Source organism: Vespula vulgaris, chromosome 4 (assembly GCF_905475345.1).
Source record: "Vespula vulgaris chromosome 4, iyVesVulg1.1, whole genome shotgun sequence".
Taxonomy (NCBI): domain Eukaryota; kingdom Metazoa; phylum Arthropoda; class Insecta; order Hymenoptera; family Vespidae; genus Vespula; species Vespula vulgaris.
In genome coordinates, this window is record NC_066589.1 from 9931474 (window position 1) to 9945837 (window position 14364).

Sequence of the window (14364 nt, forward strand, 5' to 3'; positions counted from 1 at the left end):
GAGATTCTACATCGAAACGTCTACAAACTCGTATACAAGAAACGCATACGGATACATACGTTTTTTGATAATTGCAATAGAAACCTTTTCTTCTAATCTTCCCTTTGCCTAATGCAATGGCAAATGTCGGCCACTCGATTAGTCATGCACTTTTCTTGGAAGTCGATAAATGCCGTTGCAACGAGTATAAGCCTATTCTCGCTCCAAGGTATATAAATATTTATCGATTCGTATCAGCTGCCAACCTGGCCACCTGCGCTCCGACGCGAAAGATGTCCTATGAGCTTTCCTTTCCCTCCTCCTTTTCCCTTTTTAGGCACGATCCCAAAGCGAAATTTATGACGATATTTATCTATTGCTTGTCTTTTCCAGCCGTTTATTTCTTTTACCTTCGATAACGACGACTATTGTCCTATCTATCGTACTACGTTCGTACGTATCCCGATTGAGCCATTCGTTGACGCGCGAGATCATTCTAGACAAGACTGACTTGATTAATGTCGCGATAGAACGAAATAATATTAATAATTATGCAAGTTGCGGTAGAAAAATTGCTATTGCAATCGTCCTTCGATACGTTCGCGTTTTCGCGAGAAAAAGAGAAAGAGAGAGAGAGACAAATCGCATGATACGAGCGAGTAAGGATGCACTTTCGTTTCGCGTAATAAAGTTTTTTGCTCAAACAATGAATGCCTTTAAACGACGATGAATAATTTATTTAGGATTCGATCGAACACAATGGATCTACGAAAAAATGAATGCACTGCGACATCGACGAGGTAATATTTGTTCGATCGGTTCTTTACAATACGTTTATTAACGCGCTTCTCTCTCTCTCTCTCTCTTTCATTGCTTTTCTTATTCCTGTTAGATGCAATAACAGCTGGAACAAAAACCAGAACTCGGGCAGGAGTTCCTCTGTTATAAGACTGCGAAACATAGAAAGCCAACAACGAAGCGCACAAATTACGCTACACATAGAGTTTACACATCAGTTCTACTTTTTATGGCTACGGATCGCTAAAAAAATGTCGACCTTGCTTTTCTTGGACGAATGGGTAGATATAAACGAGAGATACGGTGAAAAATGTTCGATGCTTGTGCAAGCGATTTGTACCAAGCGTAAGAACGATTAGAGAAGAATGAAAGAGAAAAGAAAAAGGTATTAAAAATATACAAAATAAATAAAAAAAAATCGAGAAAATGAACAAATATAAAGGATGGGTTTCAGGGATTTGAGCACATCGAGAGCTTTATTAAGAGCATACGATACACCACAATCACGATGGACACGTTTCTCGTATCGTGTGCGTTCGCTCTGAAGAAGAACGTGTTTCGCGCTAAACAATATGCCGCGTGCTATTGTGCATGGACGATGAAAAGCAGCACACGTAGAATTCGCGATTTTTCTTCATCGCTTTATCTACGTCGTTCTTTCGGCTCTTTCTCCTGATATTATATACATATATATTTTTTTTCGCAGCAGCAACGGCAGCAGCAGCGACAGCAGCAGCAACTTTCGATACTCGATACGAGCAAACAAATAATAAAGAAGAGTTATTGCATACATGAGAGGGTTGTTTTCCTGGTTGTTCGGTGGTTGCGAAGTTACGGAACGCCTTGGTCGCCACAGGGCGAGTCTGACCAAGCCGTATTTTGTCATGATTCGATGATAACTATCGTTCTCCGAGGTCCTGCTCTTCTTTCGATCTCTTATCGTTGTGCACTCTCTCTCTCTCTCTCTCTCTCTCTCTCTCTCTCTCTCTCTCTCTCTCTCTCTCTCTCCCTCTCTCTCTCTCTCTCTCTTTTCGAATCAACCGATTTGCAAGACTCTCGCTTTGCTTTCAAGGAACATCGTCGACGATGTTCGATGTACGATATTTTATATTCCGTGGGAGCTACTGTTACACTGAATTTGAAAATGGACGAACCGCAAGGACGTAAGGCGTTTATTTTCTTTCTTTTTTTCTCTCTCTCTCTCTCTCTTTGTTTCTCTCGACGAAGACGCGAAAATCGATCGCTGCTCCGCTCGACCGATCGTTTATCTCTCTTTCTCTCTTTCTCTCTCTCACTCTTCCTCTTTCTCTTTCTCTTTCTCTTTCTTTACGTAACTCGATCCTCCTAGTGTCGTCTTCTTCGTGGCTTCGACGTACACTCGAAGAGGATGTGGGCGGAATTCGTTGCAAATAAGCGAAGAACGAAGAGTAGAATAGCCAAAGTTAAAAATGGGAACATCAGTCTTCCGGATTACACTGATATATCGATATTTCTTTATTTTTCTCTTTCGATCGAAAAACTGATCGATCCTTTGTAATATTCGATGGACGTGGCCTTGGGAAAGAACGTAGCAAAAATATCGAATTATATTTCTTTTTCGTCTTCCACTTCTTCTTTTTCTTCTTCTTTTTCTTCTTCTTCTTTAACTTCTCCAACCTCTGCCGATTTGAAGGCGGACAGAGAATGGCGTTTAAATATGAACACTAGGTAAATGCAAGATAAGCTCTGGTTAAACGATAGCACAGCCGATTTTAATTGATAATAGAGTATAAGTGAAGCGTACTCGCTGTCTACCAATTTTTCTTCGTCCATTGTCTACTTCTGTCTGTTTCTCTCTCTCTCTCTCTCTCTCTCTCTCTCTCTCTCTCTCTCTCTCTCTCTCTGTCTGTCCTCTTCTTTCTCTTCCTTTGAAATTCTTCGATCAAGTTCAACGATTCGTAGCGAACGAAACCTTTCCGTCTTTCTCCTCTTTCTTTAGCTTTCCCTTTGTCTCTGTCTCTCTTTCTATCGCGACAGCTTTATCGCGAATATGCTGGCAAAAAGTTTAACATACGTGCCTCTCTTCTATAATGCTTTGTAACGACGAAGAGCGTCTTGGTAGTCAAGGCATTGGACATGCGCGTTGAAAATGAATTTCTTTGTCAATGGCAGCGCTCGACTTTGAGGGAATCAACAAATCGCCCCTGTTAATCTCGACGGTATGTACAGACTAAAACGCTTTTTCTTTACTCCGCGAATAGTTCTCTTTCGATTTCTCAAACGATCGATCTTAAAAATAGAAAAATTCGATCGCTATCGCTCGTTTAACAACGTTTTTTAATCCTACGGTGATATTTCTTTCTGTTTTTCTCTTTAACACGGTGATGTATAGAGATACTGATAAGCCAAAAAAAGAATAAATAGAATAAATAATAATAATCGCAGATGGATGACATCGTGGATCTTTCATATCTCTTCCCTTTCGATAGAAAATATCGAATGTAGAAAAGTTAACGAGGAACGGGAAAGGGACCTCGTAGGAAAGTATATTCACTGGAAGAGCTTTCGTTTCGGTATCTCCGATAATCGATGTTAACGACGAGATCGAGAGGATCGAAGCGCGAGAAAGGTCGCGTGCTTCTAGTCGAGACGAGTTTCAACGATGCGCCGTATCGATCGGTATCCCTTATCGTCGATGAACGAGGCCCCCATCGTTTCCTCTTCGTCTTTCGCGGGAATTCACTCACTCGCATAACTCTCGTTTCTCTTTTTCGTAAGAGAGTCGAAATCGTCGAAAGTAGACGTGACCGAAGGAAGAGCGAAGGTACTTTGAGATTTTTTATTCGATGGCGCATGTGACTCGAAGGTCATCCTCCGAGATACACACACACATATATATATATATATACACGTATGTATGTACGTACGTATATGTACACACACACCTACGTATATACGTATATATAGCAAGAGAGAGAAAGATCGATCCTTTCAAAGAAATAGTTTAAGCGCCCCCACGCCACGGTTTCCTCCAGAGAAAGTAGAAGAGACTATCGATGCGTCGACGGATCGAAAGGAACCGCTCTCCCCCTCCTCGTGCCACCCCCTCTCTTCCTCTCTTCCTTTTCGTCGACGAGATTACGATCGCGGTATGGAAAATCGATCGGCAATAGGAGAATCGTAGGAGGAATGCGCGATATATCAGTGCTCAGGAACGTGACCTAGATGATACGCCGCCACGCCTTTTCCCGATGCCAAATTTCTCGACCAACACCGCCACCACCACCACTACCACCACCATCTTGCTTTTTGTCCGTTTCCTTAGGATCCCTCCTCCATCGGTTCTACGTCGCTCCTCTTATTTTCCTTCTCCGAGAACGTCGCCAGCTCGCCTTCTCCACGATTTTTGACCTTGCATCGTAGTACGTTCCGTATCGATCGTCGAAAAGCTCGCAAGCTCCGACGAACGAGCATGCTTTCGGACGGAGCTCGTTTCACCTCTTCCAACCGTCGATCGATATCTAAAGCATAACCAAAGATAACCTTCGTCGCGGTGAAGATACCTTGTCCTCCACTTTACGTTCTCGAACGTTGGAGGAGGTGTTCAAATTCCAAGGAAAGAAAGAATAATTCGTCCATATCGAGAGCTTTCCCGCAACATCGAGGTTTGGACAATCGAGCGACTCAGCGACTGCGCAAGCTCGGCGTTCGGCCGTGCTTGACTTATCGCTCGTTAGACTCCTTTGGCCATCTTCTCGCATGCTCCTTCGTACTTTCTCCGGTGTTTCGAAGGACTCGTCATTGACGTCTTGAATGACACACGAGGGATGCTGAGACGAGAGACGGAGAGAGAAAGAGAGAGACAACCATACGGAGATGGATAGAGACACAGAGAGCGAGAGAGAGATAGACAGAGAGAGAGGGGGGGGAGATACGAGTTTAGAGAGAGAGAGAGAGAGAGAGAGGACACTTTTCTAGAGAAAGAGGAAAAAGAGACGAGAAGGGATTCGAAGGAATGGTATCGTCGAGAGAATTCGATCACAAGTAAACTCGGGGATAGCACAAACGTTATCGCGAACGCGACAAGCACCAAGAAGAAAAGAAAAATCTCCCACGGCTGTTATGATCCCGACATTTCTCTTTTCTCGCTGACCGCGAGGAGCCTTTCCTTTGAAGGGACCGCAAGCGACGACGCTTTACGGCTTTGCGCGATATCTCCGACTCGGCCAGTGGTGGTTGCTAGACGCCTCCTCGTCTCGACGCTCCTCCAAACTTCTAGGCATCGCCGTTTCGCGGCGCTCTCGGCGTCGTCCTGCCGTCCCTTTTCATTCTTTTCCCTTTTCTTCCTTTTCCTTTTTATTCTTTTTGCTTTTTTCTCTTCTCTCTCTCTCTCTCTCTCTCTCTTTTTTCTCCTCTTTTTTTCCTGAAAGGACGGTAGGCGGATTGACCGGACGACTCTCTTCTCTCTTCCCTTTTTCGGCTTTTTATAGAACACGACTCACCCCACCCACCCCGTACCACCATTTTTCGTTCAACTTCTCCATCAACTTTTTTTTTCCCTTTTTATTATGTCGATTAAATTCGAAGAGGACAGATTTATCCTCCCCTCGTCGTTTTTAGAATTCGATCGTGTCGGGGAGAATGTCGATTTCATCGAGAAAATCCTAGAGAGGGATGCAGGCATCGTTCGCGCATGTACCTTCGCGAATCGGACTTATAAATAAGACACGTTATCGGATAGACTGGGTCGGCTATTTTCAGGTATCGACCAATCAGTGTTAAGGTCAGACCGCGATAAGCCGAGAACTTTGGGATATTCGTCATTGCGAACTGATTTTGGATCGGCATCTTATTTTCTTGGGAGGGTAAAGCTCGTGTAGGAGGAATGCTCGGTCGAACGGAAAATTTAGCTATTGATATCGCAAAGGGATAATTCCTATCGTGCGACGTTACCGAAATTAGTTATCGAAATTTCGAAACGAAGCACGACCATGTTGCACGAACGAATCGAGCTGATCGAGTCATGATTTTTCAAATCTTTCAATCTTGAGTGCCGCACATATCTACTTAGATTTTCGAGCGATGATCGATAAGGAACGATAGGATCAAAAGAGACGAGCTTCTTTTGCGTAATAAAAAGGATTCGACGATGATACAATTACGCGTCATCGTCCTAGCGATGCAAACGTGCATGTGGCGCGATCAAACGGCAGAGAGTGCAACTTTGTAGATCGCAATAGCGAAGCCGAACGAAGCGTGCCATCTAGAGACCTACCGAACGAATCGTAAGATAATATTGATCGGTGGAACGGCGCCGATAAACGATTAATCTTCGATCAATCAAACTATAATTATATGCGATCTATTAAAGCAGCAGCAGCAGCAGCAGCAGTAGTAGCAGCGGCGGCGGCGGCGGTGGCGGCGGCGGCGGCGTCAACAACGTGCTCGTCGCGACGAACAAGACTTTCGTCAAATTTTATTTCTTCGAGGTAGAAACCCCTGGAAAACGCAATAATCTACGCGCTTGATGGATCGTTCGAGCGTATCCTTCCAAAATGGCGTATCTTTCTTCTTTGCCTTTGCTTTTGCTTTTGCTTTCGAGTAAAAGCTCGTAAGACAGCGTTATTTGTAAACAAGGAAAAAGCGAAAAAAAAATTGACCAACTTACAATGAAAACGGCCATGATGTTTCCAGCTTCTGCGATGGACGTTTTTCGTGTTTCGCAGCATGACGACTTTCAATTCCATGGCAACTACACGAAAAAGTAATCGATTAATAATGTATTTATTCATCGTCTTCTGTCGTCGTTTACACCGATCAACAAAGCACGATCAAATTACTTACTTTCGAAAAACGATCGTTGCGTAGTCTAACATTCGATCGTAACAAATTACTTTTCAACGTTAATCATCTTGAAACGTTAATCGCAAGAAACGATTCGTCATCGAAGCTTATTCGAATCAATCGTTAAACCCGTGTTAACGCGCGATTATAACCTGCAAAGATTATACCTCTAGAGGTATAAACCCTGACTACTCGTTTTACGAACGATTAGATTCTATCACGTAAACGTTGGTATTGACGCGTTATACGCAAACGTTTCACCATTTTCTACAATTAAGATCGTACCCTTTCTTGAGTAACGAAGGATTCAACGAAAAGTTTTAACGATCTAGCGAGTAAGTAGAATGGTAGCGCTATTATAAGGGTAACTATGCATGGACAACGATATTACTGCGCCAACCGACGAATCGTGGCTCGACTAGATGGAAGGCCCTATTTTCGCGCATAACGAATTACAATCGAGAAATGTAACGTGTCGTTTAATGATCATTCGTGATTATTACAGAAGAATGATATTGATAATCGACGACGAGAAAGATCGAACGTCGTCGTCTCTTTTGCATATTTTCTATCCTGAGAGAATGCGAATAGGAAGAAAGGGTACACCGCGAGTTCGTCCTTGAAGAACCTTACGAAAAAATTTCATAGGTCCCGGTGTGGCCCTCTCGTTGATTCTCGTGCCTTCTATCAATCATAATATCCTTGAAAACTCGATTCGAGCCTCCTCCGCCTCCCCAAAATCAATAGTCCAACACCGACCTTGTTGCCTCGAACGCGTCACGATCTCGAACGGGATATTTTTGAAAATACGATTCGAGAAAAATAAGAAGGATTTGCTCGCAAAAGGGATTGGGATCGAATTCGTCGATGGCGAGGAACGTGTACGCATCCCTTATGAGATATGCCATCGAATTATTTTCAACGGATTCGAATCGATCGTCGTGCGTAGGACTCCTTTGATCGTTACATCTCGACGGTTTGATCGAAAGCGGTAGGCGAGATAAAAAAGCGTCAAGCGTGTAGGATGGATTAGGAGGAGATAGACGGATTAACAGAGAGAGAGAGAGAGAGAGAGAGAGAGAGAGAAAGAGGAAGCATAAGGGTGGGATTGGGCAAGCGCTTCGCGACCAGACGCGCAGAGTCTCCGCGCGATCACAATCAACGACGCTGGTACATGACCGAAGCAAACCCGGTCGATATGAACGTTCCTCTGACCTACAGAACGTAACGTCTAGGTGTCTCTCTCGACGGTCAAACGCACACGCACGCACGCGCGCCCTACTGCCAATATACATCGCCGCAACACATAGACGAATAATACACATATAAACATAGTGCATGCATCGCATAGGGATTTGCATAGGCAGCTCCGCGTAAAGCCGTGAATCACAGATATTCGTTCGATCGAGATACGTGCGAGATTCGAAGTGCTTCATTGTCTGGCGCGAAGGGTGCTTGACCTTCCTCAACATATGGAGCACGATCGGTGCACCAATACGACAATCCTCGTTGCTTCGTTGTTCCTCTTCGTCGTCGTCGTCATCGTCATCGTCGTCGTCGTCGTCGTCGTCGTCGTCGTCGTCGTCGTCGTCCTCGTCCTCGTCGCCAGCAGCCATATTAAAAACCCGCTTACAATACGAATCACCTAGATATTAAGCGGTCTTTTGTGTCCGAGGTGTCCCCTTTCTCTCTCTCTTTTTCTCTAGATATATACATATATATATATATATATATATATATATATATATATATATATATATATATATACACACATATGCATATACATATATAATCTCTCTCGCTCGCTCTCAAATTCAGCTCCTTGATATACGCGTCGCCGCGGGACGTACCTACGTATTCATGGGACTACTTTCCCTTTGCAACACACACGATCTATGTATCTATCTATACTCTCCCCTTTCCTCTTTCTCCTCCGCGTTACCCAAATCGACGGCTCTCAGCCCGTTCCGCGAGGTCGAGCGCCCTTTCGAAATTTGCCGATGGCCAAAGACGGCCTCGAGGACACAGTGACTTGCTTGGCCTCGAATCCTAGATCCTTATCGAGTAGCCGAAAGCCGAGGAAAAGACAGTCCTATCGAACGACGACGACAACAATGACGACAGTTATTCTCTCTTTCTCTCTCTCTTTCTCTCTCTCTCTCTCTCTCTCTCTCTCTCTCTCTCTCTCTCGCTCTCTTTCTTTCCTACCTACGTAAGAACGCGTATCGCCGATTCATTTGCGATTTGCCGTTACCTTGTACGAGACATCGATCAAACAGCAAAAGCTAATCGCTAAGATGATAAAGACTTCTTTCTCCTCTCTATCTATCCATCTCTTTCCTTCGGTACGGAAGGAAGAGCTTTCCTTTCCTCCTTTCTTTTCTTTTCCTTTTTCGAGTCTATTAAAGACACGAGAATCGAGCTACCTTTTCTCTACCATCGTTCTATATTCTAAATCGCCCGCCCTATAAAAAGATATTTCCTTTCGTCTACTCGATCTACCAATCCCAAATAGAGTATATATATATATATATACCTATGTCTATGGAATATATTATCTACAAAAGTTCGTTCGTTTAATTCTTTGTATAAATTAATCGAATTTTTTATTTATTGTAATGTACCTGTTACACACGAGTCTACTCGCACATTTTATATCTATAGGAAAAGCTTACGACCTTCGTTCTTTAGTTCGCTTACGTCATCGAGTTGCCGTCCTAATGGCGGTGTTTGTCCGACCGTGATCACTGACCGATATGCCAGTCCGCTTAAAGCTCTATCAGTTAGACTTAAAGCGTCTAACACTCGATTTTTACTTTTTTGTTAGAAAGAAGGAAAAAAACGGAAGAGTCAGCCGAAAGAAAGTTTTGCGTATATATGTATATATAAGATTTTTATATACGTACGTACGTACGTACGTACATGCATATATACATACGTATATACACACACACACACATATATATATATGTATGATTTTAAGTACAAAGATATCTCCTACTGTGTACGCTCGTTGGACTTTGACAGACAAGGTGAAGATTAAAGGAAGAGAAAGCTCTCGTCGTTCCTCACTTTTTTTCTCTTTCCAGAAAAGCGCACTGCTTGTCGTTCATTGTAGCGTGCCAGACTCCCATTGTATTTTTCTACGATGGTTGGTATCGTCGCCTTTGAAATATTTTCGAACGCTTCCAGTGCGATCTCCGCGAAAGAGTTAAAAGGCGCGTCAGAAAATTAGGAAACACTGTGCAAAAAAATTATTTCTTTTGTCTTTCTTTCTTCGTTCATTGATCTCGGCTACTTTCGTCTCTTTGAAATATTTCTCTTTATATCGTGGCAATTTGTGTATTTCCTCTATACGATTAATACGTATGGTATATACGTATCTAAACAAATGTTTTACCTCTTCTAAACGCACAGATGTTTCAATCATTCGGTTACAAGTAAAAAAAAAAAGAAAAAGAAAAAAAAATTAATTAGTCGTGATCGATAAACCCGAGCTTGCGAATGAAAATGTAATTTCGACCTGATTTAACTCGGACTACGTTCCGTCGAATCACCCGGTATATAGATATTCATATATAAGGGTCAACTCGAGCGTCGAGAGCTTTTACACGCAACTGAAAAAGAGAAGCCCGTGTGGCCGTCCGCATGGTCGGACGAACGCGTAGAGAAACGATTTAACGTTTCTTACGATAACGTCGTTGCACGGAGAAATAATTTTTTCTACGATTTATATCTAATGATTTATATATACACATATGTGTGTGTGTGCGCGCGCGCGCATGTATACGTATATATATCATTGACATCGTTCTATCGGAATGAAAATGATTTGAAAAGAAGAATAATGACGTATGACCTACAAAATGAAAAGTAGATCTAAGAAGAAACGAAAGATAAAGAATCCAATTAGCGACGCGTTACGAATGATCCTTCTCCCTCGATTGATTTTAATTTCTTTTCTTATTTGTCCGATCGCGATTCAGCTCTTTTATCTTTTTTGTTCTATATAGTACTATTTATAAAACTTTTACAAGGTAGATATCTTTGAGAGTAGTATTGACATGTACAAAGGGGGTTAATCGTCATTAGCGAACGATAGACAGCAAAAAGAGCTGTCCTTACGTTCATCCTCGAGAACGGAGTAGTACGCGCCAGACGGAATATGCCGCCTCGGGCCGAGGTATCTTCTCTCACTTTCTCTCCCTCTGTATGAAAAGGAACACTTAGCGAGTCTTACCGTGTATATATGTACGTTTCCGCGTAAACGAAGGCTCGACGAGTACTCTGGAGTGCACTGAAACTACAAAACGAACGAATCTATTGTCTCGGTTGATGCTCGACTTCTTCTCACCGCCCCCACACTCTTGCTCTCATCCTTTTTCATCTTTTTCTTCTTTTGCTTTTCCTTTTTTCTTTTTTTTTTGTTTGTTGTTTTGTCTTTGTCTTTCTCTCTTTTATCTTTAACGCACGTGATATATAACGATCGCTACCGTTACACGACGATAAGCCGTTATTTCCCACGATAGCGAGATACGCTTTACTATTTAGAAAGAAATAATTTTAACGATCATTTCTCACGTCTTGAAAATTTCACCTACTAGTGCAAAACTCTTTTTTTTTCCTCCCTTTCTCCTTTCTCTTCCCCTGTAATTCGTCATTGCGCCGATTAAATGTTCTCGATTTCACCTCAAGATACCTCCTTATCACGCCAACAAAAGGATAAAGAAAAGAAAGATTTAGAAATTAAGTACGAAAGAGGGGGAGTAAGAAGCAAAACGACTACGTCAACAAATTTATGCCATGTGAAACTTACCTTAATAACTTTTTTCTTTCTTTTTTTTTCTTTTTCTTTTTTCTTTTCTCTCTTTTTTGTTTTTTAATGCCTTAGCGAAAACGTGATTAGGTAAATAAAAAGATATAATGTACGTTGTAGCAATAATGAAAGTCAATTGTCGAGACATGCAATATGAAAAAACGATCGTAATGAGTAGAGTGCGTTTCCTACAATATATAATTCTAATAGTTCGATGCACTATTTGGTGCGGTGAAAGATATAGAGAAGAAATGGTGAAGAATGGATAAAAGACACAAGGTGAAAGATAGACGTAATGAGACATGCAAGGCAAAAGTCATGTTACGAGGCGATTTTCTTGAGCCGATAATTACTTCTAAAGAAATATGTAGATCGGATAAAGGGGGAATAATAAATGAAGAGTGGATGCTTTCGTTAATTAACACGTACAGGTGATGTCTGTGATGAAAGAATATGTATAAAAAAGATAAGAGGGAGCAGAAGAATAAGAATAAGTAATAGTAAATAGTAATGATAATACAGTAGTAGTAGTAGTAGTGATGGTGATGGTAGTAGTAGTAGTAGTAGTAGTAGTAGTAACAGTAGCAGTAGCGGTAGCAGTAGTTAGTGGTAGTAAGAAGAAAGAGTAGTAGTAGTAGTAGAAGTAGTAGAAGAAGAAGAAGAAGAAGAAGAAGGAAAAGAAGTTTCGAGCACAAAGAACGAATGAAGGTGAAAAAATAAGAATAAGAGTTAATGTACCCTATTGCTCATAGTCTGCGATGGTGATCACCCGGAAGTCCCGACAATAGGCCAATTCCTACCAACACAATAATACAACAATCAGTGACTTTTTTAATAGAATGCTCGCAATGCTATATCCTATTAATAACACAATGTTAAAAGTAGTATCGTCGATGAACGCGAAGGACCGAGATCGTGTGATTCATATAATCGTTTTTCTTAGACTTATCGTTATCGATACTTTACCGACGTAATTCGGCTCGAATCGCGTAGACGCGAATACTGATTGACGTAAGTCGTAGGTACGTGGATTTTACCATGTGGGTTAAAACGTAATATTAGAGATTCTAGAGTCCTCGAGGGCTGCGAGATGCGAACCTCGACAGAGATTGCTGAGATATGAACCGCTGCCATTCTCTAGCACTTCTTCTGTTACCCCTTCACCCACACGCTCCTCCCCGCTATCCGTACCACTCGTACACCCCCCTAGGATGACTCCCACCATTTTTATGCCCACTCGAAAAACGCCTTCAACCGCCTATTTACGAGACACGAACAAGCCACGGCCAAAGAAATCTAGGTCGCCGATTTTAATCGACTCGAAAAAGGACCATTCAGCCAACGTTGAAATTTAATCAATCTCTTCCTAGAAATTCCTACACTATAATAAACTATTCTTCTTCGAGCAACTATACACCATTGTGTATATATCTACGTATATAGCTATGTTTATTAAATATTTATATATTGTATACTTATAACATACGCGCGTTATCACGGAAAATAAATGTACAACTCAAATATAATTCGACGTTGAACTTGTGCCAAATGATATGATGGCACTTGCAGGGAATGACATATGAAAATGTTGTTAATACACTCGAAGCACATTAACGAGTGCTTTAATAACGCATATCGTAAATACCAAGCGTATCTCTCCCTCTCCCTCTCCCTCCCTCTCTCTCTCTCTCTCTCTCTCTCTTTCTACTTGAGAATCATTAAGATCTCATATATACTTTTTTATTTATATTATTTCTTTTCTCTCTCAAAGTCGTTCATTAATATGACCACTAGAACATACGACCCGATAACTTTAGATTAATAACCGCATAAAATTAGTTATCTGGAATAAAGTGGCATATTCAACGAAAAAAAAAAAAACGATATTATTATCGTCAGAACGTGCTTTATGAAAGAACGAATACGATGTCGTTACGAGTGTCGATTAATTTTCCAATAGGAAAGGACGATTAATGCAATTATATCTGAAAAAGAAGGTTATACGTCGCAGTTTGTTACGTCCACATGCGCAAAAATTACTGAGATGAATTAACGCAGCAGGAAAATTGAAAACTTTGGGAATAGAATAGAATAGAATAGAATAGAATGGAATAAAATAGAATAGAATAAAATACAACGGAATAGAGAGAGAGAAAGAGAGAGAGAGAGAGAGAGAGAGAGAGAGAGAGATTGTAAGAAGCGAGAAATAGTAAACAAGATATAAGTAAAATAAAAAGAGACGAAGAATAAAGACAGAAAAGAGGAAGAGAGAGAGAGAGAGAGAGAGAAAGAGAGAAGGGAGAGAGAGAGAGAGAGAGAGAGAGAACGAGAAGTACAATATGGGTCAGTTATTGATTGCTCCCTGATCGACTCTCCGTAATGCCTACCATTCATCTCTAACGTTTCTATCCATGTTGTCTTAGATATCGACGATACGCAAGTAGCACTTGGTGGTCCAGCTCATCGAGCGTGTCTTCCATCGCTGCGAAAAATGACGACGCTAATTTGAAAAATATTTCGAAACTTCTCGAAAATACGAAAGCAGGACGAAAGCAAGACTTTATTATTATATGCGACAAAGAACGGAACGCGTATTAGCGTCGCATAATGCATCAGCCTATTTGCGTCGACCCTTATCACGTTAAATCACCGCTATTATGGCCAAGTACGGACAACTCGTGCGACGAGGGTATTAACGAAGTAAATTAAGAAAGAAAAATTCTTAAACTAGTATGTTTTGAATACGAAATACAAATGAAACGTGACCATTGCTAAGAAAGTAGCAAGCTGCGCTGCAACGCTCGAATGCAGCCATCGTTAGGACGAAGTTAGTTTCGTTACGAACTCTCCTACTTAATAAACTACTGTCATTCTTAGTTCAAGTTCTCGCAACAACAAGTATCATTTTTTAAAGAAGACTAACGAGGAAACGTTTTCAATCGATAAAA

General features: G+C 41.5%; 1 protein-coding gene across 16 annotated transcripts in view; it reads right to left on the bottom strand.

The window, feature by feature from the left end:
* Nucleotides 1–14364, bottom strand: part of LOC127062933 (potassium/sodium hyperpolarization-activated cyclic nucleotide-gated channel 3) — a 68421-nt gene that overhangs the window by 51284 nt on the left and 2773 nt on the right. For 13 of the 16 annotated variants that reach the window (XR_007781223.1, XR_007781222.1, XM_050991939.1 and 10 more), the window contains one exon: nucleotides 6425–6508. The exons of 1 other annotated variant lie outside the window; for it this stretch is intronic. Coding sequence is in view for 13 of the 15 variants with exons in the window: in XM_050991939.1 (XP_050847896.1) it covers nucleotides 6425–6508 (84 nt within the window). In the remaining 2 variants the exon portion in view is untranslated. Of the gene's footprint in view, nucleotides 1–1568; nucleotides 4996–6424; nucleotides 6509–6600; nucleotides 6878–14364 lie in introns of those variants that run through there. 2 more of the 16 variants (XM_050991940.1, XM_050991942.1) reach the window with 2 other exon arrangements.